At 56.2% G+C, this 23,754-nt stretch overlaps 6 protein-coding genes and 1 non-coding gene across 7 annotated transcripts; 3 read left to right on the forward strand and 4 right to left on the reverse strand.

The window, feature by feature from the left end:
- The first annotated feature begins 858 nt into the window (after nucleotides 1-858).
- IWZ02DRAFT_460178 (ras guanine nucleotide exchange factor domain-containing protein) lies at nucleotides 859-5,045 on the forward strand. Its single transcript, XM_066768138.1, has 2 exons — nucleotides 859-1,900; nucleotides 1,957-5,045. Exons 1-2 carry the CDS (start codon nucleotides 1,250-1,252, stop codon nucleotides 4,696-4,698), a joined length of 3,393 nt encoding a protein of 1,130 aa, XP_066619684.1. The 5' UTR covers nucleotides 859-1,249; the 3' UTR covers nucleotides 4,699-5,045.
- A 1,096-nt stretch (nucleotides 5,046-6,141) lies between these two features.
- Nucleotides 6,142-7,434, forward strand: IWZ02DRAFT_493378 (concanavalin A-like lectin/glucanase domain-containing protein; the record flags this gene model as incomplete). The annotated part of the gene is made up of 3 exons (XM_066769926.1): nucleotides 6,142-6,205; nucleotides 6,277-6,689; nucleotides 6,763-7,434. 3 exons carry the CDS (start codon nucleotides 6,142-6,144, stop codon nucleotides 7,432-7,434), a joined length of 1,149 nt encoding a protein of 382 aa, XP_066619685.1.
- A 1,874-nt stretch (nucleotides 7,435-9,308) lies between these two features.
- IWZ02DRAFT_t100 lies at nucleotides 9,309-9,421 on the forward strand. Its single transcript has one exon. It is a non-coding gene; the product is annotated as a tRNA-Met (tRNA).
- A 1,737-nt stretch (nucleotides 9,422-11,158) lies between these two features.
- IWZ02DRAFT_493379 (isoprenoid synthase domain-containing protein) lies at nucleotides 11,159-12,560 on the reverse strand (the record flags this gene model as incomplete). The annotated part of the gene is made up of 3 exons (XM_066769927.1): nucleotides 11,159-11,558; nucleotides 11,629-11,955; nucleotides 12,019-12,560. The coding sequence occupies 3 exons, from the start codon at nucleotides 12,558-12,560 to the stop codon at nucleotides 11,159-11,161; spliced, it is 1,269 nt and encodes a 422-aa protein (XP_066619686.1).
- A 984-nt stretch (nucleotides 12,561-13,544) lies between these two features.
- IWZ02DRAFT_460189 (uncharacterized protein) lies at nucleotides 13,545-15,437 on the reverse strand. The gene is made up of 3 exons (XM_066768139.1): nucleotides 14,865-15,437; nucleotides 14,191-14,725; nucleotides 13,545-14,133 (listed from the first exon to the last, which is right to left on the reverse strand). The coding sequence occupies exons 1-3, from the start codon at nucleotides 15,249-15,251 to the stop codon at nucleotides 13,682-13,684; spliced, it is 1,374 nt and encodes a 457-aa protein (XP_066619687.1). The 5' UTR covers nucleotides 15,252-15,437; the 3' UTR covers nucleotides 13,545-13,681.
- A 1,835-nt stretch (nucleotides 15,438-17,272) lies between these two features.
- Nucleotides 17,273-18,842, reverse strand: IWZ02DRAFT_69404 (uncharacterized protein). The gene is made up of 2 exons (XM_066771088.1): nucleotides 18,458-18,842; nucleotides 17,273-18,034 (listed from the first exon to the last, which is right to left on the reverse strand). Exons 1-2 carry the CDS (start codon nucleotides 18,664-18,666, stop codon nucleotides 17,401-17,403), a joined length of 843 nt encoding a protein of 280 aa, XP_066619688.1. The 5' UTR covers nucleotides 18,667-18,842; the 3' UTR covers nucleotides 17,273-17,400.
- Nucleotides 18,843-20,831: 1,989 nt separating this feature from the next.
- IWZ02DRAFT_460197 (RNA polymerase III RPC4-domain-containing protein) lies at nucleotides 20,832-23,223 on the reverse strand. Its single transcript, XM_066768140.1, has 2 exons — nucleotides 22,440-23,223; nucleotides 20,832-22,389 (listed from the first exon to the last, which is right to left on the reverse strand). The coding sequence occupies exons 1-2, from the start codon at nucleotides 23,116-23,118 to the stop codon at nucleotides 21,092-21,094; spliced, it is 1,977 nt and encodes a 658-aa protein (XP_066619689.1). The 5' UTR covers nucleotides 23,119-23,223; the 3' UTR covers nucleotides 20,832-21,091.
- Between the last annotated feature and the right edge of the window lie 531 nt (nucleotides 23,224-23,754).

Raw genomic sequence — 23,754 nt, forward strand, 5'->3', positions numbered from 1 at the left:
TGCCCCGCTTCACACGAACAAGCAATAGCCGACGGCTCATCGGGCCTGTGAGGTCCGCCATCCGCCGCGGGGTTGCGTTGCGTTGCGACCTGATCCGGCGGAGGCGTCGCAGGTCGCAGGAGACCAAGAGGCGGTCGTGAAGACGGTTTTCTTAAGCGGGCGAAAGCCATGGGCGTGTAAAGAGGCTGGTCCCAAGCAATGGTGGATCGTCTGGGACTATCCCTGGGGTAGCTCCACACCGGCATGCCATGATTGGACGGCGAATTCGAAAGGGCTATGGATGTAGAGATGTCGAGGAGAAATGTTCATGTACAAGGAAGAAAGACGGTAGGTACAGCCACAGGGCTGCATGTGTGGACGGGAGCAACGGGAGGGTGCGCAAGGCTGCATGTGTAGTCGGCCAGAGGAGTAGGTGGTCGTCGCAGACGACTGATGCCCAAGACGGTGATTCCCTATCAAAGGAACAACCTTGTCGTCAAAGTCGACAGTCGTGGCGGAGGATCTTTGCCTCAGCACCTGGTCAACACGTGGACCAAGCTTGCGGACGATTTTGGGCAGGCTGTAGATCATCGATTTGGCTGGAGTGTCATGCGTGGCCGTCAAAGTCCGCGTCCTGAGGGCCGGAGAGGGAGAGGCCGCGCGACGGACCAAGAAGGGGCCGGCCATGGCATGGCGCAAAGGCGAGTCGGACAATTTTGAGGAGTACCAGTCGAGTGGCAGTTGCCGGCCTGCCTCTCACTTGTTTTGACGCTGACTCGCTCGCCTTTGTTCCTTCTCCTGCCCGCTTCAGGCAGCACGTGACCGCCGGGCGGAAACCCTGAAGGCCAATGGAACCCTCACCTCCAGTCACCACCACGTAGGACGCCAGGCATCACTTTGGACCACCCTCCTGCTCTATCTTCCTGCTCCATCCTCTGCGGAAAACGGCTGCGCACGCCCATGCAGTGCCCCATCCCTACGAGCCCATGCTCTTGAAGCCCCCCGGTGGTGCTGTTTCGCTCGACCTGACCCAGCTGGCCTCTCGAACCCCCGATCCTCTCCTCGCGCCGAAAATTCACAGGACACTACCCCTCGACGCTCTTCCCCTGTCCACCCCGTAAATCTCCCTTGGCTCAGCTTCGCGCCTCTCCGTCTCGGTCCGATTCCTACGACGAGGGAACACGAGAGAGGGCTACCAGGGCGCTGAAAGCCGCTCCACCTTCGTGCTATCGCGACAGCTGCTTGCCCCGCTGCGCTCTTCGCCATCGCCATGAACGGCTACTCGGGCACACTGGCCCCGCCAGGAGGCATGTACGTGCGGGCTTTGTACGACTACGAGGCGGACGATCGGACCAGTTTGAGCTTCCGCCAGGGAGACATCATACAAGTCATTACCCAGTTAGAGAGTGGCTGGTGGGACGGCGTCATCAACGGTGTCCGCGGCTGGTTCCCAAGCAATTACTGCGCCGTCATCTCGCGACCCATCGACGACGGGCGCGACGAAAGCAGCGCCGACGAAGGCGACGGGGCCACCATAGACGGTTCGCAGACGGACTTGGGCAGCTTCTCGGAAGCTTCAGACACGGACGATGACGGCGGCAAGACCTCTTTGCCGCTAGAGGGCACCGAGACGACAAAGGAAGAAGAGGCTGCATTTTGGATACCCCAAGCGACCCCAGACGGCCGACTTTTCTACTTCAACACTTTGACCGGCGTCAGCACAATGGAACTGCCCCTGGAAACGCCCTCTTCTTTGTCAGAGAATGGACCGCGAGACCGGACCAACGTGAACATGCCAGAAATGACAAGACCGCCACCAGAACTCATGGCAGGAGGCTGGAACATGTATAATGGGGACACGGATGACGAGAACTCGGCGTCTGATGTCGAAGGACCAATGGCCGGCTCGCATGGCTCATTGGTGAGTGCCAATATTTTTTTCGTGCTGGGTGTAACTTGTGACTAATGTGCATGCAGCAACGACGACGCTCATTCACTTCCAACGGCGTGTCACCTGCAACATCCATGGACTCCATAGGCGGTGGATTGACGCGCTCACGCTCTGACCTGCACGAAAGCGCCCAGCCCACAGGATTTTCTGGCCTTGGTCCGCCTTTGGGCTCGACCATGTCTACTTATGCCAACAACTCGTGGGTCGGCGGCCCAATGACTTCTGCGGTTTCCCGTCAATTCTTCGACGACGCGCAGGCAGTGCCTCTCACCTGGAATAGAATGGTCGAGGATATGCGCCGGTCCGTGGAGCGTTACCGCCAGGCCATCAACAACAGCGATCGCTCCGAGTTTGTGAAGCGCGCCGAAGACATTTCAGATCACCTCCGTCTGCTTCTTGCTGCTGGATCCGGCACAACCGACAACCACTCTGGCAACCCTTCCATCATATCCGCCAACAAGGCTCTCTATCCTCACTTCAGAGAGACCATGTCTCGCTTTTCGAAACTTGTCTTGTCCTCTCACATTGCTGCGGCAGACTGGCCACCGCCCGACTCGTACTCCAAGTGCTTGAAAGAGGCGGACGGTGTTTTGAATGGAGTCTATGGGTTCGTCGAAGTCGCAAGGCAACAACGCGGCGAGGACATTCCGCGCCTGATTCCCGGTTTCATCATTAGCAGCTTCAACGGTGGCAACTGGCAGAGCAACGGCTTGAGTTTGCAGGACCCCATGAACCCAATGTCCTTTATCGACCAGGACGATCAAGACGAACCAAGCACGCGCCTCGACGACAAACTTGTTGAAAGGCTCGATGATCTCAAGAGATTCATCGTTTCGAGCATCAGGAAACTCGAGGAGCGTTTGGAGCTGGATGACAAGGTCGTCACGCCCGCTGTGCACAGAAAGCTTGGTGACCGGGTCTGCAAGTCTGCTGCCAAAATCCTCGAGGTGTATCGACCGTGGATCTCAACCGTCGAGTCTATCAACCTTGCTCCAATTGGCTCGACCTTCCAGAATCCTCAGGTCGCCGACTTTAGCATTGCCAAGCAAAAAGTTTACGATATGATTTCCGAGCTTATCCTTGCCTGCCAGGCTGTGGCAGCTCCGCTAGGTGACGAATGGGCAGAGAATCGTGGTGATTCGATCGAGGATCGTCTCAACCATGTTCGGAATGTCGCGCACGATCTTGAATCGAACACGGCCAAGTTGTACTTTTCCCTCCAGCTTCTCTCGGATCTCATGCCCATGGATGACAGCCCACCCATGGATTCGAAGCGTTACACCGAGAGCGACATTTACAATCACTACCAGCGCAAAGGTTCAACAGCAAGGGCTCTTCTCGACGAGGATGCCCCCGGAGGTGGGAACAACGCCAAGCTCAAAAAGTTCTTTGGCGAAGTCCCAGCACCCGTCATTCAGCAGCAAGCCGCCGAGGAGATACCGGAGTTCCTTCAACTGGACCACGAGGGCGAAATTTCTTACGATCTCAAGACTACGCCTCCTGCGCTCAAGGGTGGTACCCTTGCCGGTCTCGTCGAGCAACTTACTCGCCACGACCGCCTGGATTCTCCATTCAACAACACGTTTTTGCTCACGTACCGTTCGTTCACAACTGCAGCCGAGCTCTTTGAGATGTTGGTGAAGCGGTGGAGCATCCAGCCCCCGGCCGGTCTTTCTCGCGAGGACTATCAGCTTTGGGTGGACAAGAAACAAAAGCCCATTAGGTTCCGCGTGGTCAACATTCTCAAATCCTGGTTCGACAACTACTGGATGGAAGACAACAATGAAGAAGCCCAGGCCCTGATCCAGAGGGTCTACGCCTTTGCCAAGGACCACGTTGCGACCAGTGGCACTCCGGGAGCGACTCCTTTGATGGCTGCCGTAGAGCAGCGCGCACGTGGCCAAGATGCTCCATCAAAGCGCCTTGTCTTGACGCTCAACACTCAAACGCCACAGCCCATTCTGCCAAAGCACATGAAGAAGCTCAAGTTCCTCGACATTGACGCGACAGAGTTTGCTCGCCAGCTTACCATTATTGAATCGAGGCTGTACGGCAAGATTCGGCCGACCGAGTGTCTGAACAAGACGTGGCAAAAGAAGCTTTCTCCTGGCGAACCTGACCCGGCGTCAAACGTCAAGGCGCTGATTTTGCACTCCAACCAGCTGACCAATTGGGTGGCGCAAATGATTCTGACGCAGCAAGACGTCAAGCGGCGCGTGGTCGTGATCAAGCACTTTGTCTCGGTGGCCGACAAGTGCCGCATGCTCAACAACTTCTCCACCCTCACGTCGATCATCTCAGCGCTCGGCACTGCGCCGATCCACCGTCTTGGTAGGACTTGGACGGCGGTCAACGCGAGAACAATGGCGACGCTGGAGAACATGCGCAGACTCATGGGAAGTACCAAAAACTTTGCCGAGTACAGAGACACCTTGCACAAGGCCAACCCGCCTTGCATTCCCTTTTTCGGCGTCTACCTGACGGACCTGACGTTCATTGAGGATGGCATTCCTTCTCTGATCAAGAAGACGAACCTCATCAACTTTGCAAAGCGCGCAAAGACGGCCGAGGTGATTCGAGATATCCAGCAGTACCAGAACGTGCCGTATCCTCTGCAGCCCGTGCCGGAGCTTCAGGATTACATTCTGACCAACATGCAATCGGCGGGCGACGTGCACGAAATGTACGACATGAGTCTACAGGTGGAGCCACGTGAGCGTGAGGATGAGAAGATCGCAAGGTACGTGAAATGGACCGTTGCGAAATGAGGGAAAGTTGCTGACTTGAGAGCAGACTTCTGTCCGAATCAGGATTTCTATAATGATACCCCCCTAATCTATAGCATTTTTGTTGCCGCTCAGGGCTGCCGACACGGTCCCAAGCTTTGCCTCGGTCATGATGAGTGCACCTCTTGCGCAGGAGCTTGGTTGGAAGGAGTTTTGTGTTTGGATGTCTTGGCGGGTGGCATGCATGCACCCCCTAGTTGGACATGAATGATCTACTACAGCCATGGCGTGATGGAATCTCAGCAAGCAAGGTGTATCGGGTTGCGGAGTATTTCGAGCAGACAGTAGAAGGAAACTTGGATTCGCTTTTTTTTTTTTTTTTTTTTTTTTTTTTTTTTTTTTGCTTCTAGCAATGGTACGCCACCAGGCCATATGGACGGGCTCAAATCTTTGGACACGCATGAGTTGGTTTGACGTGTGGAGGTGGGTTGAGGCTGTCTTGTGGACACTTGCTTTCACTGACTTGTCTCTGAACAAGGCAAGCCCGTCGAAGGAGGACGGCGGTAATACACGGACCGCGGATGAGGATATGATCAACACTTGTACGGATATCGATTGCATACCCATTTAATCAAGCCCATTTGTGTTCTAGAGACGGAAGAAGAGAAGCATGCGTGCCACGTTTTGCGATGGATGGTGAGCTCTCCGGGCGTCCGGCTGCTCCACGCTGAAGCTGCTCAGGTATGTGCGCGGTCTGCAGATGCTGGCGTCGTGCAATGCTCATGTTTTCTAGGCGGTTGGCACATAGGTAGACATTCCCTGCGGGTCAGCCGTGCGGATGCCGGAAGAGTATCAACTGTGGATCCCAGTCGTCGGTTGGGCAAGCATACACGTCGCACCGGCGCGCCCTTGGGTTGCAGCAACTTGGTGTTTGTCATTTCCTGCTGCGCTTCCCTTGTGCAACAGGCACGCCGTGCAACAACACCACCATCTTCTGCTCTCCACCTTGAAAGCGTCATGGCGCCCAGTCTTGCCTTCTCGTCGCAGCTTCCCTTCCCCCGCTCTGTGCATGCACTATGTGCTTTGCCTCTGGCAGCACCAGCCATGGTTGATTTTTCCACCATGTGACCGTCACCTCGTCGGCAGTCTCGTCTTCTCGCCACCACACCATAACACTGCTCTCGAGGGTCGCCTTTGTCTTCTTCTCCGGGGCGGGACTGCCCTCTTACGGCGCTGTGCGTTCCCTCCACTGTTTCCCCGTCTCCATATCTCGACTGCCTCTTGCGGCGACGGGTGCTTGCTCCTTCCATCTGTCCACCGCAGATTCTCGTGCAGCCCGCCTTGAGCTCTGTCCTTCTTTCTTTTGTCTTGCCGGTACACGTCGCTGGCGCATGATCAACCACGCGACACCAGGCTTTCTAGGACTTGCACGCTTTTCCTCCAATGCTGCCAGCCCATTTGCGCTTCACCCATTCACTTTCGGCCATGGCTCCGGTGTTTCTCGACCGCCTCGGTACGTTTGGCGTGCTTTGCGCTGCGATAGGCAATGGTATGTTTCTCGGCTATGCTCTTGCGGCGGCGCGACCAATGAGCGTTCATTTGATCTCTTTTCATTTTCAGTCATGGCAGCGAGCTGCGATTGCGGCTACTCGGTCAATCAAACAAATGCGACTTCATATGCGCTCTTCACCGACCTCGTCGAGACAGATTTCCTACACGCTCAAGATCTCAAGGCCGCCGGGTGGACGCCGCAAGTCTACAACGTCACGCAGGACGCGGCGCGCGGGCCCCATGGCAAGATGGCCCTCTTGGAGAATGTGGTGCCAAATCCGCTCAAGAGCAAATGGGACTGGGCAGGCGATTCGATCCATGGAGGCGACGCTGGATTGCAGGTATACGTGCGCTCTGACCCAGTTGACGACATGATTCCAATGGGCGAAGTCGTGATTCAGAGGACCGACATGCTGCTTGGAAGCTTCCGAGTCGCCATGAAAGTCACGGGCACGTCTGGAACCTGTGGCGCATTCTTTTGGGTAAGACGATGAGCAGAGCTCAGCCAAAGTGGTTTCAAAAAAAAGCAAGGGTAACCAAAGGGCAAATCCACAGTTCCGCAACGACACGCAAGAAATCGACATGGAGTTTCTCTCCAAGCAACTCAACGACACATCGAACCCGGTCAACCTGGTGCTGCAGTCGCCACAGTCGGCCCAGGCCGGCTACGACGCCTCGCACACGCAAACTTACAACGTGTATCCGCTGCCATTCCGGCCAGACGACGGCTTCCACGAGTACCGCTTCGACTGGCTCGCCGACCGCGTCTCGTTCTACGCCGACGGCCAGTGGCTCAAGGACATGACCATCGACCTGCCCAATAGCGCCGGGCACCTCGTCATCAACCATTGGAGCAACGGCGACCCGATGTGGTCTGCCGGCCCGCCGTCCATCGACGCCATCCTCACCGTTTCGTATGTCAAGGCTTACTTCAACTCGAGCGATGAGCGGCGCCAGCGCGACTTTCAACGCCGCTGTCCCGAGCCCGACGCCGATAGCCAGTGCGTCATTCCGGACCAGACGCGCGCCCCGGATGGCCAGGGCCCGGATGGCAATGCTACGGCGCGGACCTTTTTCTTCTCGGCCGACCCGGATGATGTCGACAACCAGACCGTGTTCAGTGGTTGGCCCAACGAGGGTAGACGTACTGACGGCGGCGCCGGATGGGGGATGCTTGTCGTTGGATTGGCGGTGGCGGCGGGACTGGGGTGGTTCGGTCTGGTGTGAGGCTGGAGAGCGAAGATTCGAGGCCGCTGGATATAGGTATCGTGTTGCGCTCTAAAATCTGGAGGGTGGGTTGGGTCTGTGATTTCCATATCCATCCGCCGTCTTTCTCTCTTGACCTTCTCTCATTCTCTCATTCTCTGTAATGGCTGTTTTTGCTCCTGCAGCCTCTCCTTCTTCTTCCTCTTCTTCCTCTTCTTCTGGTAGCTCATCTACCCGATACCCCTCCCTAGCCGTCCCGCTGCATGCATTCACGTCTTCCTACTTCTCAAGTGCTTTCTCTGACTTGCCCGTTACACGCCAAACCGACAATCAGCACAGCACAGTTGCACATTTGCACTTGTTACTCGCCACCACTCAGACCACATATCTGGTCACGGAATCCCCTTCTCTGTTTGTCGAAATTTCTGTGTAGCATACTTATCCTCACTCCTCCACCTCTCTTGTCCAGATCATGTGTATACGTACACACTTGATAGCTGTTATGAGACGAAAGAATAAGATTATGATTGATTGATTGGTGTGCTGTTGCGGTGCTTAGCTCACATCTCTATTCGTCTGTCCGTTTGTGAGGGAGAACATCAGACTCGCTGCTCTCTCTACTCATTATAAGTTTTGCTGCGTGGGCGCTTGGTTCATTGGACTCCTATCTGTTGGTTAAGGGACTGCCCGATGGATGGCTGCCAGTTCCGCGCGCTCCCCCGCCTCACCACTTTTCCCTTTGAACTTTTTTTTTATCTACCCATTCATTCATTCCACCTCGCATCGCCTACCTGCCTGCCTGTTAGCCCGCCTCCTCCTTCTCACTCCGTACCCTTCCCCTCCCCCTTCTCCATCTCCCCCATCCTCTCTCTACCCCACAGTCTCCCCACATCTCTTCTCCCCCGCCGTCTAAATATTCCCTTCCCCTCACCAGCCCCATAAACACCGCAACACCTCATCATTGATTGCTCCCTCCATAGTACGAGTAGGAGGGAGGCTATAGAGAAGTTTCACCAATTAATAGTACCAGGTGGATAACAGTACTAGGTAGACAACAGCGTAGATGAAGACTACCATTAACACCACTTCCCTATAGTGAATTATTTTAACAGTAAGCCGGATAATAGTCTATTCTAGAGTTCATACGCCGTACGGGTATCTCTACTAGGGCATAGCATGGTTATATAGTAGAGTAAAAAGGGTAAAAAGAAAAAGAAAAGAGAAATTCTAGTAACTACCCTATAAGTAGTACTAGTAGGGATAGTACTAGAATACTAGTAAAGAGTATATAAATAATCTACTACCCCCTACTACCCTACCTACTATTTACTCTTCTATATACGCCTTCTTCCTATTCCCCCTTCCTTTCCTTTCTATTACTACATACTATTAGTCTACTTAGATAATAATAGGTAGGTTAGAAATTACCCCCCCCCCCCCCCCCCCCCCCCTTACTAAAAGAGAGATCTAGATAAACTATCTACCTAGAATACCCCTACACAATATAATACTAAGAAACTTTCCTTATTATATAAGACTCTTTAGCTAGGCATCCCTACATAAACATAGACGTACGCGGCATCCCCTATAGATAACTCACTCCATCTTAGATAGCCAATCGGCTCCAGCGAGACGTAAAACAATCAATTAATCAATCAATCAATCAAGCGACATAGCACCGAGAAACTTTCCTTGTTGTGCGAGACTCTTCAGCCGGGCATCCCTACACAAACACAGACGTACGCGGCATCCCCTGTAGATAACTCCGTCTTGGATAGCCAATCGGCTCCAGCGAGACGTAGAACAATCAAAAAAAAAAAAAAAAAAATTTCAATCTGCCCCAAGTTAAACACATAGAATATATATTTAATTATCAGCTTCTTGTCGTATCACTTGGTTGATTGGTCTAGTTGGTCATGACGTGGGTCTCATATACATCATCGATATGATCACTCCACTCAGCGAGTGAGCGATCCCAAGGTCACCAGTTCGATCCTGGTATCGACCATCATCTTTTAGCCTTTTTCGTTTTGCTCTTTCTTGCTGCCTCGTTCTTTTGTTGTTGTGGTTTGGTGGGATGAGGGGAAGGATGAGGAGGAGGAGGAGGCGGTGCGGTGGTGCGGTGTGGACCATGCATTGGCGTTGGCTTTTTTTGTTGTTGTTAGTTGTTTTTTGTTCATGTCGGCACATGCCATTCATTGTTCTTGCACAGACATACATACACGTACATGTGTAACTTTCAAACGAACCGAACTCACTACACTCTAGCAAGTGTAGCAGACGGCAGACACAGAATGGATGGACACGCCATCATGGACGATTGATGATCTGGTGCTTATTACTATTTTATCTTTACTATTGTTGTAGATGATTTGAATATTCCGTTCGTCCGTCCGTCCGTCCTTCATCCCTTCCTTCTCCGGATTGACTGACTGACTGACTGACTCGCTACACAGGTATAATGTATCTAAGGTATGTATGCATTCGTAAATGCGTATAGAGGGGAGGGGGTAGGTATGGTCATGTAGAGATGGCGAAATGCAGTGCCGCCGCCGCCGCCCTGCTGCCTTGCCATAGACAAAAGAGATAGATGGACCCCGGATGTCTGTCTCTCCTCTTTGTTGCGTCGTCTGTTTGGTAGGCTGCTTTGCGCAGGCATGTATGTATTGCCTGTTTACACCTTGCTGTACTGAGCTGCGCGCCTTCCGGTTCTAACGACTGACTGTGCATTTGTTGGTCCATCCGTCCGTCCGTCCGTACGTACGTCGTCCAGTCGGCGGGCGTCCGAAAGGCGCGAGGACAAAGACGTCCGCGCCGCCGTCGTGTACAGACAAACAGACGCCGGGAGACAGGATATTTGGCTGATTGATGGATGAATCGGCGTATATGCCGCCGAGAACGTATACGAGGAGAGTGGGAGAGATGACGAATGGAGTCAGTGGGCTTGCAGCCGCAAGATAGATAGGCGGATAGGTAGACAGACGGACGTCAGTCGTGCGTGCACGCCAGCCAGCGACGACTTCAACATCGACTATGGAAGAAAACAAAAGACAAGGCGGGCCAGGTAGGTATGTAGGGAAATGAATGGGTTTGTTTGTTCCGTCCGTCCGTCCGTCCGTCCACCCATCCCACGTGCCCGCTATACAGATGGGAGGAAGGACAGGAGGGCGAGCGGGATCCATTTGCTTGAAGCCTCGAAAATGTTGATTTGGGCATTCTTGAGGGGCGGCGGAGGAAGGGAGGAAGGGAGGGAGGGAGAGAAGGAGGAGGCAGTGGTCAGCGGCTACCGAGCTTTTGGGGATATTGGGGATGTTTTTTCGTCGTCACTCTCACTGCCCCGTTTTGGGATGAGTTTGGTGCTCTTAATTGAACGCTCCCTGGCCGTGGCTTTTCGACGAGATTGAGCGCTTCTCGTTCGCGTTGCGCTTCTCCCCTTCTCTACAGGTGGAAGTTAAATGCTCCCAGTGCGTAGTACATGTAGGCGCACACATCTTGCCGTCACACCTTGGTCGCGTGCTCCGACTTCTCGAGCCAGGACTCGGGAGAAGACGGGACGGTGGAGCCTGGGAGGCCGAAGACACAAAGGGAGAGGAGGAAGCTAAGAAGGGGAGGTCCAAGACCCGTGACGACCGTTTGCGTCGGTGGATGTTAAGAGGCGAGACGACCAGCCAAGACGACGGATCCGTCTGCACCCTCACGCGGTCAAGGCACGCACGCACGCACGCATATTGCTACGCACCGGCACCTACTCAACCTTCATCTTATCCACTATGGCACGAATCGCGTCTGCGCCCTTGCGGCCGTGTTCGCCGACAGCGAGCTGGCCCTCCTCGACCAGCTTGAGCGCCCTTTCCCGCAACTCCCTGATGCAGCGCGCGCTATAGTCGAAGCTGCCCTTCCGCTCCATGTACTGGACGGCGTACTTTTTGACCTCGGGATCCGTCGTCTTTTGCTTGAGCACGTTGACAAGGACCAGGTTGGACGGGTCGGCGCGGATGGCGTGGATGACGGGGAACGAGAACTTGCCTTCGGTCAAGTCCTCGGCGAAGCCCTTTTGCGCGCTCAGCCGCGCCGATTTGAGGTTCAGGTGGTCGTCGAGAATCTGGAAGAGGAGCCCGATTGTGTTGACCAGGGGAACGCAGTCGCTGCGTCGGTTAGCACCAGGAGCAAACGAGCTTGGGCGCAGTTGGGCCGCCGCTGCTAGCTACTACTTACAGTTCCATGCTCGACTCGGCTTGCATCAGCTTCACGGCTAGTCGGAAAAGGCCGCCCGTCTTATTGCTCACCATCTCGAGGTAGTCGGCTTCGCTGGGGCACGTCAACGTGTCGCGCCAGAACAAGTCCATGCCCTGCCCGCGGTGCAAATTGAGGAGCTCCTCGGTAAATATGGTCATGGCCGCGGGGTTGCGCAGCTGCGAGAGCGACTGCAGCGCGAGAAAGTAGACATAGTTGGCCGAATTGATGGTCTGGGCGGTGCCAAAGATGCTGTTGGCGACGGGCACGCCGCGGCGCAGGACGGAGCTGTCTTCGACGTCGTCGACCCTGGTGCGTCAAATTGTCTTAGCTGGGTGCCTGGCAAACGTCCAAATCCGTACACGAGCTTACAATAACGACGCCGTGTGCAGCATGCCCACGACCTTGGTAATCATGTCCAGCGACTTTTCGGGCACCTGCAGCCAGACATTGAAGGCTGTGATGAGCTGCGTGCGAATGTCCTTGCCCGGATGCCCGTATAGGTACTCGTATGGCCCCAGCAATATGCGCTCCTTGTCCGCCGACCAGCCGGCCGAGCCTTTGTTGTAGATGAGGTCTTCGCCAATGCCCTTGAGGGGATCCGGCGGCGGGGGCGTCATTGGGACTGGGTATTGGTGTGTTTGTTGGTGCTGCTCGGGCGAGGTCGAGGGCGAGGGCATGGTGCGGTCGTACTGGGTTGGAGCGGACATGGAGGAAGCGGGGCGCGAGTTCTTGCCCGACGAAATCCAGTCGACCTCGGAAAGTGGGCGCAGGACGGAGCGCTGGGGCGAGGAGCGCTTGGGAGAGGTGGACGAGTGGCGGTGATTACTGTTGAGGATGCTCCCGTAAGACGAAGAGCGGGGCGGTATGGCGTTGGGGGACTGCAGGCTGTGGGTACTGCCGGCCGTGGCCATGGCTGAGGTAGGTACTTAATAATAACAACACAGGTGTATGTATTATGCGGGACGGGCGACTCGGGGGTAGCTCCAGGTGAGCTAAAAGGTAGTTCGGTTCGGTGGGACGCGTCTCAGGATGGGCAGAGGCGCGGACAGAGGTTTGAGCGATGGCGCAGTTGATGCAAGGCGGAGGACAGGCGAAGATGTCGGTTGGGTGTTTGAGCCGGCCTAGTAGAAATAGGAGCTCGGTCGTGGATGGGATAGGAGCCCGGGTCGCGGAGGCAGAGAAGGCGTGGGGATGACGCTGCGACGAAGTCAGGGATCGCCCGTCACATGCCATCCGGGCGTTCTAAGCCAAGGTACTCAACCTCACCACCACCCACCTATCTATGTACCTGTACATTATTACTCTGCACACCACCTCACCTCAGCTGTCAACATTCATTTTTGATGTCCATCTATCGGCCATGTCAGGGACACGCTAGGAATGGCTCTTGGCTACGCGCGCCCATGGCTACCGCACAGCTTTGCAAAATCGAACATGGGAGGATGCTGACTCGCATGAAGTCCACAGTCGCTTGCAGGAGGAGCGCAGCAGGAACAACGCCATGAGACCACGTGGACGCGCTCCTTGCCTCGAGTCCAACCTTGAATTGCGCTGCATGTCCCAATTGGGCTCACCAAACTCGTGGCCATGCATGTCAGGGCTGCAGATGCTTCACATTCGGTTGCCCTTGCTCTAGTCATGTCAAGACGATATTAAATCATTATCCCACACCCTTCTAAAGGTGTCTGTCTCAAGCCACTGCCTCTAGCACAATGGATGGGCGTCATGGTCGTTATTGGGAAGAAATGAGTCAAAAGCAGCGGCTGCCCTCCTCCCACGGCACCTGCAAACGCTGCAGCAAATGTCCCTTGGATCCCTTCGATCGAAACCCAATGTTCCGCAGAAGAATGGAGCAGAGTCGTTTTAACAAGGCGGACGGGGAATCTCGTCTCTTCGTGAGTCCGTCAATGAAAACGCCAAAAGTGGAAGCAAATGTCGAAATCCAAGAGGGGCTCGGGCCACGTCCAAGATGATGCAAAGAATCCAACCCAACGTACAACCCAACCTTTTTTTTTTTTTTTTTTTTCCACACTCACACCACGGCCTTGCCTTTCCACAAGTCGTCTTCACTATCCCTGCTCCTTGCGCTGTCGACGCTCCCTCTGCTTCCCAAGCCCTCGAGCCAGTCCACAACGCCCACTTCGGGCTTGTGGATCCTCACGCACCACAGGAACCAATCCTCGAGCCACAGAAGATTCAATAGAATCCTGTTTCCCTTCCATGCAAGCCAGCAGACCATGGCTCCGGCGACGGCGTCGAGGACAAAGTGGTTAGCCGTGGCGACAATGGCGACGAGGATGGTGAGCGGGTAGAGGATGCCGACAAAGACGCATGCGACGCGGCGCGGAGAGGGGAGGCGGAGACGGAGAAATGGAAGTGGACCACGGACGATGATGGGACGCGCGTGATGCGGGGGAAGCGGGATCGTCAGAATCGTCAGGCCGATCAGGAGAGAGTAACCAAAGTGAAGCGAGGGCATGGCGGCTGGAAAGTGGTTAGCTAGGCTGCTTTGTACATGGGACGCGGGAATACTTTGCATACCATATTGATTGCAAAATCTGTTCTGCGTCCAGACGCTGCCTGCGCCGTCCGCACCGTGGACAGTGTCGACAAAACCGTAGCTGCGCGCCTCCTTGCCCACGTCGCCGGGCACGTCGGGGTCGCTCAGCAGGCGAGGCGGCATGCACGGCCACAGGGTAAAGACAACAAAGGCGATGAGGTTGCACACGGCCATGGTGCGGCGGCGAGCTTCGTAGAGACGGGGGCCGGCAGGGCTGCCCTCGATTTCGCCATAGTTCTTGCCGGCTTGGCGCTCGTCAAGGCGGTTGCGGGTCGTGGTAAAGTAGTAGAGCCAGACCAGGAAGAGAATGGTGCCGGGAATGTGGATGAAGGAGTAGATGCGATTGATCCATGTCAGGGCGGTAGGGTGCTTGAGAAAAAAGTGCTGGACGGCCAGCTCGTGGAAGATGCGAAGCTTTTGCTCGACATGGATGAGCTGCAGGGCATGTTTGCGGGCCACATGGACGGTTCCTTCGACGAGGGTGACGGCGGTAAAGGCACGACCAAGCTGGTAGACCTGTTGAATCATGTCAAAACAAGCCTTGGGTCGAAGTTGTTTGGTTGGAATGGAAATTGAATGCCAGAACCCTGGCGCGGGGCGGGGCGAGGGAGGCAGTGCACACAAAAACATTCAAGGCGAAGCGAAGCATACATACCCAGTAGATCAGAGCCCAGTACCACGCTTCAACCAGAAACGGAAACTTGTTTAACAAGCGGCTCAAGAAGCGATCCTGGAAGAGTCGCGTGTTTGGCGACGTCACGGCGCGGCGGAATCCAAACAGCTGCAACTCGCGCTTCCTCCAGCGGGCTTCCTGGGGGGAAGGTGATGGCAGACGGCGCGGGAGCAGGCCATCGACGGCCGTCGGACTGTCGAGTCCGGATTCGATGCTGTCTGGCGAGTCGCTACGGGCGTGGCTGACGGCGCGGTCTCTGTCGTGACGCGAAGAGGCGAAAAGACGGTACTCTGAGTTGCGGTTGATCCAGGTGCCGCCAAACAACAGGGTCACGACGACGAGCGGCTCTATAAAGGCGCCTGCGCCCATGGTGGCGGCGGTAGAGGAGAAGGCAGAGGAGGATAAGGGTATGTAGAGCGGAACAGAGGGATCGAGGGAGGTCGCGTGACAGATGTGGGCAAGAGATGTATATGGGAGAGATGGAGCTGAGGATGATGGATGACAGGAAAAGAGCGAAGCACAAGAGATATCTACCGACGCCTGCGGTCCCCAGCACAAGCAAGCAAGCAAGCAAGCAAGCAAGCAAGACAAGGCGCGAAGAGCGAGAGCCAAGGGGCACGCACCGCCGGCCAAAGAGAGACAAGGACGAACGGTGATTACAGCTGCTGACAGGAGCGACGGGAATCCGCTGACGACTGGTTTACCAGCTCGATCCATGCCATGATGACGGGCATTTGGACAGCCGAAGCTCCGGAAGTCCAGAGCTCTAGAGCTCCAGAGCTCCAGAGCTCCAGTGCCCTGGGTTCATCCACTGTCGGCGGGTGGGCGGGCAGCCCGGGCTGCATGGTTGCGGCGCCAAGGGAAGAAGGGAAGGTCGGGGTCGCTCCATCTCTTGTCGTCGACCGGAATCGCATGAAACGAAAGGAAACGCCATCATCATCTGACAGGTGCAGGCTACATTAGATACCTACCTACCTAACCTACCTACCTACCTACCTACCTACCTACCCACCCACCTACCCACCCACCTACCTAGGTAGCCTGGAAGCGGTCGACTGGCGCACGACACCTCACGGTGGCTCGCGGCTGTCTTTTGCTCCCGAATTAACTGACATGACATGTCGCCCCGCCTGGTCCGTTCGTTCGCCTCATCAAGTAGTCTCTGTATTACTTGCCCCATCCCTCGCAGCCCTCGCATCCTTATATCGACACACACACACACACACACACACTCACACACACTCACACACAAGACTGAGCTCCCCCGCCACTGCCGTTTATGCGCCTTTCAAAAAGACAAAGAGCAATCAAAACAACAAAAAAACGGCCACCGCCAAGCCGCGCCGTCGACAAACTCTCCACCACCCTGGTCCCTGTTCCGGTTCCGGTCCCGGTCCCGGTTCCGATCCCGGTCCCGGTCCCGGTCCCGGTCCTGGTTCTGGTGCCGGGAGCTGTCACTCGCTCTCCTTCGACCGAGACAAGAGAGAACAGGAAGATTCGTTTTAACGCGGGCGGGCAGCGGCCAACAACCCAAGGCACAACGGCGCCGCTAGGCGGTCAGTGTGCTGCCAAGGCCAAGACCAAATAAACGAAGCGACTCGTGTGGACCCGAACGCGTACGACCTATCATAAGTTATCCCATTCTGATGAACATGGGCAATTTTTCTCCCGCTCTTCTGCGCCGGTGTCCGGCTTCGCGCGTGTTTTCACCATGGATCATCTCGAAACAAGGACGCCCAGAGCAAAGACGAGCAGAAGAAGAAGAGTATCCGTATCAAGCTTCTTCAACCCAACTAACTCCTTCTTTGGTCCTTCTCGGAACCTCTAATCCCAAATCTGCAAACAGCGGGTCCCCAGCAAACGCCCGCCTGCAAACACCATGATCGAACGACAAGGAAAAAATAAGACCGAACATGCTCCCCTCCCAAGTACGATATGCACATACTACCCCCCACGCAAGTACACATAAAGAAGTCCAGACAAAACACCACCTGCCGCACAAACATATACCCAATCTCTGTGTGCCCGAGCTCCGCCGGCCGTCTCGGTCTTCGGTCGCAGCTGGATCATCCAGATCCGAATCCGAAAACCCCGTTCGTTGCTTGGCCCCCTCCCTCTGTGCTCTGGCAGCGGCCAATGATGGGTCGCAAACGCCCGGGACGCTGCGGATAGCGCCGCCCGCCTCTGCTTTGAGCTTAGCACCAGCAGCTGAGCTGGGTATTGGATCTAAGTACTGTGTGTGAAAGGTGTCTGTCCTCCCTGACCTTATCCTCCGCCGCCGACTCCGCCGCTGTGAGCATGTGGCTCGCACCAAGTCGACCGCCACCACGCAGGAAGGCTGTCCTTCCGTGCTAGCTAGCTAGGTAGGTAGCTTGGTCGAAGCGTGTCATGGTCGATTCTTGATCTTTCGAGTGCGCGCCTCGCTTTCCATACTCCACAACTCGTTCTGTGATTTCCTCTCCATTCATCAACAACAACAACAACAACAACATCATCATCATCATCATCATCATCATCATCATAGCAGCGCCCCCAACACCCCAACACCAGCCCCCACTCCCGCGCCGACATAGTACCACACAGCAGCAGCAGCAGCCGCCGTCGGCCGCGCAGCGCCATTGTTGACGGCCGTGGACCAGATGCCCAGCCCGATGCTGCCGCTACCCGCCGACGGCAGCTGGTCCGCCACGGCGGCAAACGTCATGCGGAAGACGGACGGCGTCCACGTCGGCTGCCCGTCCATGCCCCACACCTCGACCCAGACGGTGCTCGTCGACACGCTGGCCGTCGGCCCCGTCGTCACCGTCGAGCTTGGCCCCGCCGTCACCGCGTCCGCGGCGTCCGTGGCTGCTGTCGTCGTCGTCGTCGTCGATGTTGGGACGCTGCTGCTGCTAGTCGATGAGGATGAGGAGGTCGTTGTTGATGATGATGATGATGATGAGGTCATCGAGGTAGAGGAAGCCGCGGCTGCCGCCTGATCATCATCCAATGTTACGCTTGAGCTTGTTGATGAGCTTGTCGACGATGCCGCTGCTGCTGCTGGGGCGCCCCCGGCTAGAGTCGTCGATGTGGAACTGCTAACGGCGGAGGACAAGGCGGCTTCGCCCGCCGCGGCGGTTGATGTGTCCGTCGAGGTGGGGGCCTGACGCAGTCTGTGGGCGTGGAACCCCGGTGTAGGGTTCGTGGGTTAGCCGGATGCGTGTGGGGGATTTGCACGAGGGAGGGCACGAGGGTTCGTGAAGAGGAGAAGGGGGGGAAGAAAAAGCCAAAAAAAAAAAAAAAACAAAGGAGCGCATGGCCGTGGCACATCGGACACCGAAAGGGGAAGTAGGTGGAATGCATGATCTACTTCGACAGAGAGCAGATACCGAGTCTTCACCAGTCAGGTCTCTGGAGAGCAAGAAGTGGTTTTCTCAAATCCCCCAAAGGAGACGCAGGACATCTACAGACCCACTCCAGGAAGCCAAGCGTGCCACGAACATTGTCACCCAGCCTCGGCAGAAAAAGCCAGCCTGAGCAGGGAAGGAGGAGGAGGAGGAGGAGGAGCGGGGCAAGGAGGGAACCAAGATACGTACTCGAGATTCGCCACCGGCGCCGCCAATGGCAGGACGACCGTGGGATCCGTAGCTATGGACGCTGCTGCGGTTGCGGCCGCATCCGTCATAGCTTGTGCCGCCGCCGCCGTATCCTCTAGTCCAGCAGAAGCAGCAGCCACGGCTGAGGCGGTGGCTGCGGGCATCAAGAAGACGCCAAGTGCCACGCCCAGTGCCGTCAATCGACGCATGATGTCGATGATGCTTTGGGCTTTTGCGCCTCTGGATCCAAGGGGATGGGATGTGTTAGGCGGGCCCGAAGGGAAGAGCTGGGTGCGGTGGACTGGACGGGCCACGAGGTAGGTCGAGCAGCAGTCACAGTGCAATCAATCGATCCACTGTGAGTCTCCACGAGCGAGACGGAACGAGCCGCGGTCAGGTAGGGACGGACAGAACCACTGCGGAGCCGTGTCGACGGAGAAGAGCAGGGAAAGCCGGACGAACGTCAAGGGCGATGATGATTCTTTTCCAATTCAAACGAGGGGACTGATGGACGACGACGGAGGCACAGCACAGGAGATGCACGGTAGGAGAAACGACGGCGATGAGAGCAAAAAGAGCCTCGGAGGGAAGAGCAACAAGAGAAAGAGAGAAAGGGGGGGACAGAGAAGGAGAGATCAAAAAAGAAGAAAATAGACCAGCAGTCTTGTCTTACCTAGATCACGGACATGATGTGACATCGCGGAAGAGCGACTCCACTACTGCTGCTCAACGGACGAGGACGAGAACCCACAGACTCACATCAACACCCGACAGCAGCGAGCAAACGGCCATCGTGAGCAATAGTCAGAACGCAGCTCATCAAAGGACGGGGCGCAGTGCCAGCTAGCTGCGTTGTCGCGGCGTTATCGTTGCGTTTGGGCCCCCCACACACACACCATGGTGAGTATGATACGGGCGCACACACATTCTCTTTTTCTTTCTATTTTCATTTTTTTCATTTTCATTTTTCTCTTTTCTGGCCCTCCTTCGACGCTTTGGCGATGTGGTCCATTTTCACGAGCCTCTTACGCACGACGGACGGCCGCGGAGCATCTGTGTTGCGGTGAAGGTGGCTGTGGTTGCGCTCGCTTGCCTGCGGTCCCCATCTCTCGTGCCGGGCATCCGTTGTAGTGTGGATATAACAGAGAGGCAACAGCAAGAGCGAGTGGGAAGCTGCATTCTGATCCAAACTTACAAATCGAGTACGGGTGCGTAGGAGTGCAGGAGTAGAGTAGTAGCGCGCGTGGTGGAGTCGTGGGCTGAGCACCCAGGGTTGGTCAGCCCATCGACACGCATGCTGCAGTCGTCAACTATCCCTCTTCCTCTTTGTTTCTTTCTTTCTTTCGCTGCCGGCTTTTGTCGTCTGCCGTCTGTTTTCGAAACAATCAGACCTGGAAATGAACGAGGAGCCCGTCGACCTGAAGGGCTGCTACATAGCCTGGCACAAGAAAGTTGTCCTCATCATCGTCCATGCAAGCAAGAGTGGCGGCGGGTGGGCACGACGGCAGGCCCAGGCAGCCGAGATAGAGCGAAGCCAGGCGAGAGCCAGCCCAGACGAATGGTCTCCGTGGCCCCAGCTTGCGCAAGCAAGCAATGCGGACCAGCTGCTGATCTGACCGGCCGGGCGGGCGGGCGGGCGGGCGTCGTCTCTCTCGGCTCACGGCCGTGGACGTGAGATGAAATGCCGGCAGTCGGCCGTCCGTCGATGATGGCATGGCACAACAACTCGCCGCGCGTTCGCGTCGGCGTCCCGAATGCGTCTTCCTGTATTGACTGACCGGGCGGGCAGGGCCGAGAGCAATTCCGTGCCTGTAGCTGCTGCCGTTAGATGTGCTGGCGATTGGTGAGAATTCTGATCGTGGGAACGTAGCGAAAACGAAAAAGGAGCCAAGATGGAAATTAGCGGCAAGCGACGGCTCGATTTTTTTTTTTTTTTTTTGGTGGGGGGGCTGCGCGACGGGCAGACGAGGCTTCTCCTCGGCATCCATCTCGGGCCCGTCCGCACTGGCATATCTCTCTCAAGTCAGAGTGCTGCAGGGAAAGGCCTTATGCAGGCCCGAGAGTTGCATGGATGTGCCATGCACTTCTACGACCACTCTACTCCTCTCCGCACTAAAAGGGCATCTACATACAAAGAAAGACGAGCTTTGAAACCCTTGGTTGTTGGGCTTCATGAGTTGGCTGTTTTTTGGACTCAAACAAGACAACAATTTGTCCTGAAGAAAAGCGGCGTGTTTTTGGCCTACGGAGACCTGGGTCAAGGAGAATGAGGAGTTGAGAAGGCAAAGCAGCTTTCCTTCAAGAGAACTTTGACAAAATCACAGACTGTTACAAGAGGCACCAAGACGGCAAATGTACGTTGTAAACACCACCATTCAGAGGGTGGTGATCATGGTATTGAATTGGAGAGATTTCCTCTAGGCTTTTCCACAGCCAGCAGAGTCACGATGACGCTTCAACGCCTTTCCGTGGACATGAACCAAGCGCCGTGATAATGCAACCGAGTAACCCAAGTGTAATAGACTCCCGCCCAGTTCCATCCGTTTCTCCATCCCTCCATGCTTTTGTAAACGAAGAAAGACCTGACCTGTGCGCAGCAACCGGTGTGTTGCTGGTACCGTCCATCAATCCCACCTAACCGACAATCTCCTCAAAGTCGGGCGTGACGACGAACTTGCCAAAGACGCGGCCGAAGCTCATGGCCTGACCGGCGTCGCGGCCGACGCGCTCTTCCTCCGGGACGATCTTGGAAATGACAATGTCCTGCAGGAAGCTGGCCTCCATGCCGGCGTGCAGCTCGAGGCTGGTGCCGCCCCAGTCGAGAGTGGTGCGGCCGCTCTTGTGGACGCGAAGCTTGCCCACTTTGCCGCTGGACAGCGTGGTCGGGAGGTCGGGGCTGACTTGGTCGAGGCCAGAGGGGCCGTCGTCTTCGATTTTGACGGTCGGCTGCTGTTGCTTGTTGGATGACTCGGCCGTGGCGGCGGGGTCGTCGACGTCGTGCGGGTGAGTGGGCGAAGTAGGCTCAGGCTTGACGTTGTCCTTGACCGTGAGACTGGGCAAGACGGGCGGGAACTGGAAGAGGTAGACGCGGTCTTGACGGTTGTCGATGGCCTCTTGCTTGGGCTCGGTCTCTTCCTTAGGCGTGCCTTCGTCCATGGCAGTATCGCCGTCAGCGTCGCGGGGCGTGCTGGTGCCCGTTTCCGTGGCAGGCTCGCGAGGAGGGACGATGGTGCCGAGTTCCTTTGCGACGCTGTCCCTGGCTTCGAGGATGCGCGCCTGTTCAGCCTTTTCCTCCTCAGTGTGGGCGACGAATTCGCCCCAGCGCGGCTTCCTGCGAGACTTCATCCTGGGCTTGGACTTTCGAGATAGCTCGGGCGATGATGGTGCGTCCTTGATGGGCGCTTCTGGAATGTCGGTGGGGATGGTGGAGTCTTCGGTGGGCTCGTCCTTGATGTTGACAATGCCGTCTGCGTTTTCCCAGCCCCAAGCACCTCTCCAGTGGACCTGTTCGCCGGTAAACTGAACGTCCTTGGCTTTTTGTTTGCCTTTCTTGTTGGAAGGAGCTCCGTCCTCTGTTTTGATTTCAGGATCACCAGGTGCCTCGGCGACGATTTTGCGTGCTGCGTTGTGGTGCTCCCGGCGCTGAAGACGGACAGGTGCAAGACCCGTGTTGTTGACTCTGGACCTTTGCTGGGCAGGTCCCTCCCCGGTGATTCCCAGGTCGTCGAACTCTTCCTTGATGTTGATCCTATCGACGTCTATGCGGGGGCCCAAGGAATCGGCTTCCGGGTCTGATGATATGTAGCCACCGTCCTCAGCCTCGGGCTGTTGTTCACCATCACCCTCGCTCTTGACAATCGGCTTGCGCCTGCTACCCGACGAGAAGCCAGCGCCGGATGACTTTCCACGGTGGATCATAAGGCGGCTCTGGTCTGTCGGCCTGTTAGCTGCGCGCCCATCACAGAGATCCATGAACACTCACCAATGCCTGTCGCCCAGCCATCCGTGAAGATTCCCTCTTCCCTCTGCTGCTCCCTCTGTCCCATGAACCCGCCCCGGCCACCCCTTCCACCGCGATCACCACCACGTCCGCGTCCGCGACCACGATCCCCACGTCCTCTTGCGGCGCTCGCAGCCTTGGCCTCCGAGTTCAGCTGCGCCATCTTTTCTCTTCTCTTCGCCTGCGCCTCGGCCTCCATTGCCTCTCTCTCTTCCTTGCTCCGTCTGCCTTTGAATGTCGGCATTCGCGTCATTGCCTTCTTGCCTCCCCTCGCACCCGCGGCAGCACCCGATGGCGCCGGCGAAGCCGCAGCAGAAGGCACGCTACTCGGAGCCGAAGCCATTGTGGTCGCGTTCTCGTGCTCCTCAGCTTCAGCCGCTGTGTCGGCGGCCTCGGTCGCAGCGTTGTTGTTGCTCGATGTCGCACCCGCCTCACCCGCGTCGGTCATGTCCACATCGGTCGCTTGAGCTGTAGACTTTGACGCCGCTACAGGCTCATCTTTCGGCACGAAGAGCGACTCTTCCTCTTGGGCCTGGGGTTCCGTCTCGGAAGGTTCTGGGCGGGTCTCAGTCGCTGCTGCTTTTGCGCCGCGGCCACGACCACGGCCTCTGGGATTCGTCGTGCCTCGCTTCGCACGAGCGGTACCTCGCTTCGGAGGCATGTCGGACGTCGACTGGGAGAGCAACAAAGGCGCGCGTGGTTGCTTGCGGAAACAAAGGGTGCTGGTGGAGGTGGGGGGAGCTTGTTGGAACTTTTTTGGCGAAGCGAGTCAGAAGCTATGTGTACCACCAGTGACGTAGGGCACGGTTCATCTACGTGCATTTCCGCGCAGACCGAAGTGAACCCGGGTGGGTGACCATTGGTGGCGAACCAACCAAAATCGAGAGGATGATTTTACATGATGAATTCAAGGGTACTGCAAGTAACTCTAGGAGCCCAATATAGCAGGCAATAAGTGACAATTCTACAAGCTTGAAAGGTGGCTGCGACTTTGAAAATTCAGTTGAAAAGTCTATAAGAATCCTACTTGACCGTTTGTACCACCGCTGGTCATTCTATCCCTTGAAATATCTCTATATTTGTGGGATTTCCCTCCTGATACCACAAGTCCCATCTCTTCCCTCCAAGCCTTTTGTCCCTAGCCCAAACATGCGAATACAGTTTCCGCTCGCAGATGATTCTCTCAACCACTACACAAAAAGGATCGTAAAGACAAGCCCGCCGCCCACATGATGATTCGCCGAAATACAGGCAAACAGCGCTCATGAACAGATTAAATGCATAGAAAAGACAGACT

Source organism: Phyllosticta citriasiana (assembly GCF_038021145.1).
Source record: "Phyllosticta citriasiana strain CBS 120426 chromosome Unknown IWZ02scaffold_13, whole genome shotgun sequence".
In the NCBI taxonomy this organism is placed as follows: domain Eukaryota; kingdom Fungi; phylum Ascomycota; class Dothideomycetes; order Botryosphaeriales; family Phyllostictaceae; genus Phyllosticta; species Phyllosticta citriasiana.

What these genes read in the sequence shown, in the direction of transcription:
- IWZ02DRAFT_460178 (XM_066768138.1), top strand. Translation starts at nt 1,250, where the DNA reads ATGAACGGCTACTCGGGCACACTGGCCCCGCCAGGAGGCATGTACGTG. An exon ending in CCGGCTCGCATGGCTCATTG is followed by an intron (nt 1,901 to 1,956) that starts GTGAGTGCCAAT and finishes ATGTGCATGCAG; the next exon opens with CAACGACGACGCTCATTCAC.
- IWZ02DRAFT_460189 (XM_066768139.1), bottom strand. Translation starts at nt 15,251, where the DNA reads ATGGGCGCAGGCGCCTTTATAGAGCCGCTCGTCGTCGTGACCCTGTTG. An exon ending in ACTGGGCTCTGATCTACTGG is followed by an intron (nt 14,726 to 14,864) that starts GTATGTATGCTT and finishes ATGATTCAACAG; the next exon opens with GTCTACCAGCTTGGTCGTGC. An exon ending in CAGATTTTGCAATCAATATG is followed by an intron (nt 14,134 to 14,190) that starts GTATGCAAAGTA and finishes ACCACTTTCCAG; the next exon opens with CCGCCATGCCCTCGCTTCAC.
- IWZ02DRAFT_69404 (XM_066771088.1), bottom strand. Translation starts at nt 18,666, where the DNA reads ATGCGTCGATTGACGGCACTGGGCGTGGCACTTGGCGTCTTCTTGATG. An exon ending in GCGCCGGTGGCGAATCTCGA is followed by an intron (nt 18,035 to 18,457) that starts GTACGTATCTTG and finishes CCACGCCCACAG; the next exon opens with ACTGCGTCAGGCCCCCACCT.
- IWZ02DRAFT_460197 (XM_066768140.1), bottom strand. Translation starts at nt 23,118, where the DNA reads ATGCCTCCGAAGCGAGGTACCGCTCGTGCGAAGCGAGGCACGACGAAT. An exon ending in TGGCTGGGCGACAGGCATTG is followed by an intron (nt 22,390 to 22,439) that starts GTGAGTGTTCAT and finishes ACAGGCCGACAG; the next exon opens with ACCAGAGCCGCCTTATGATC.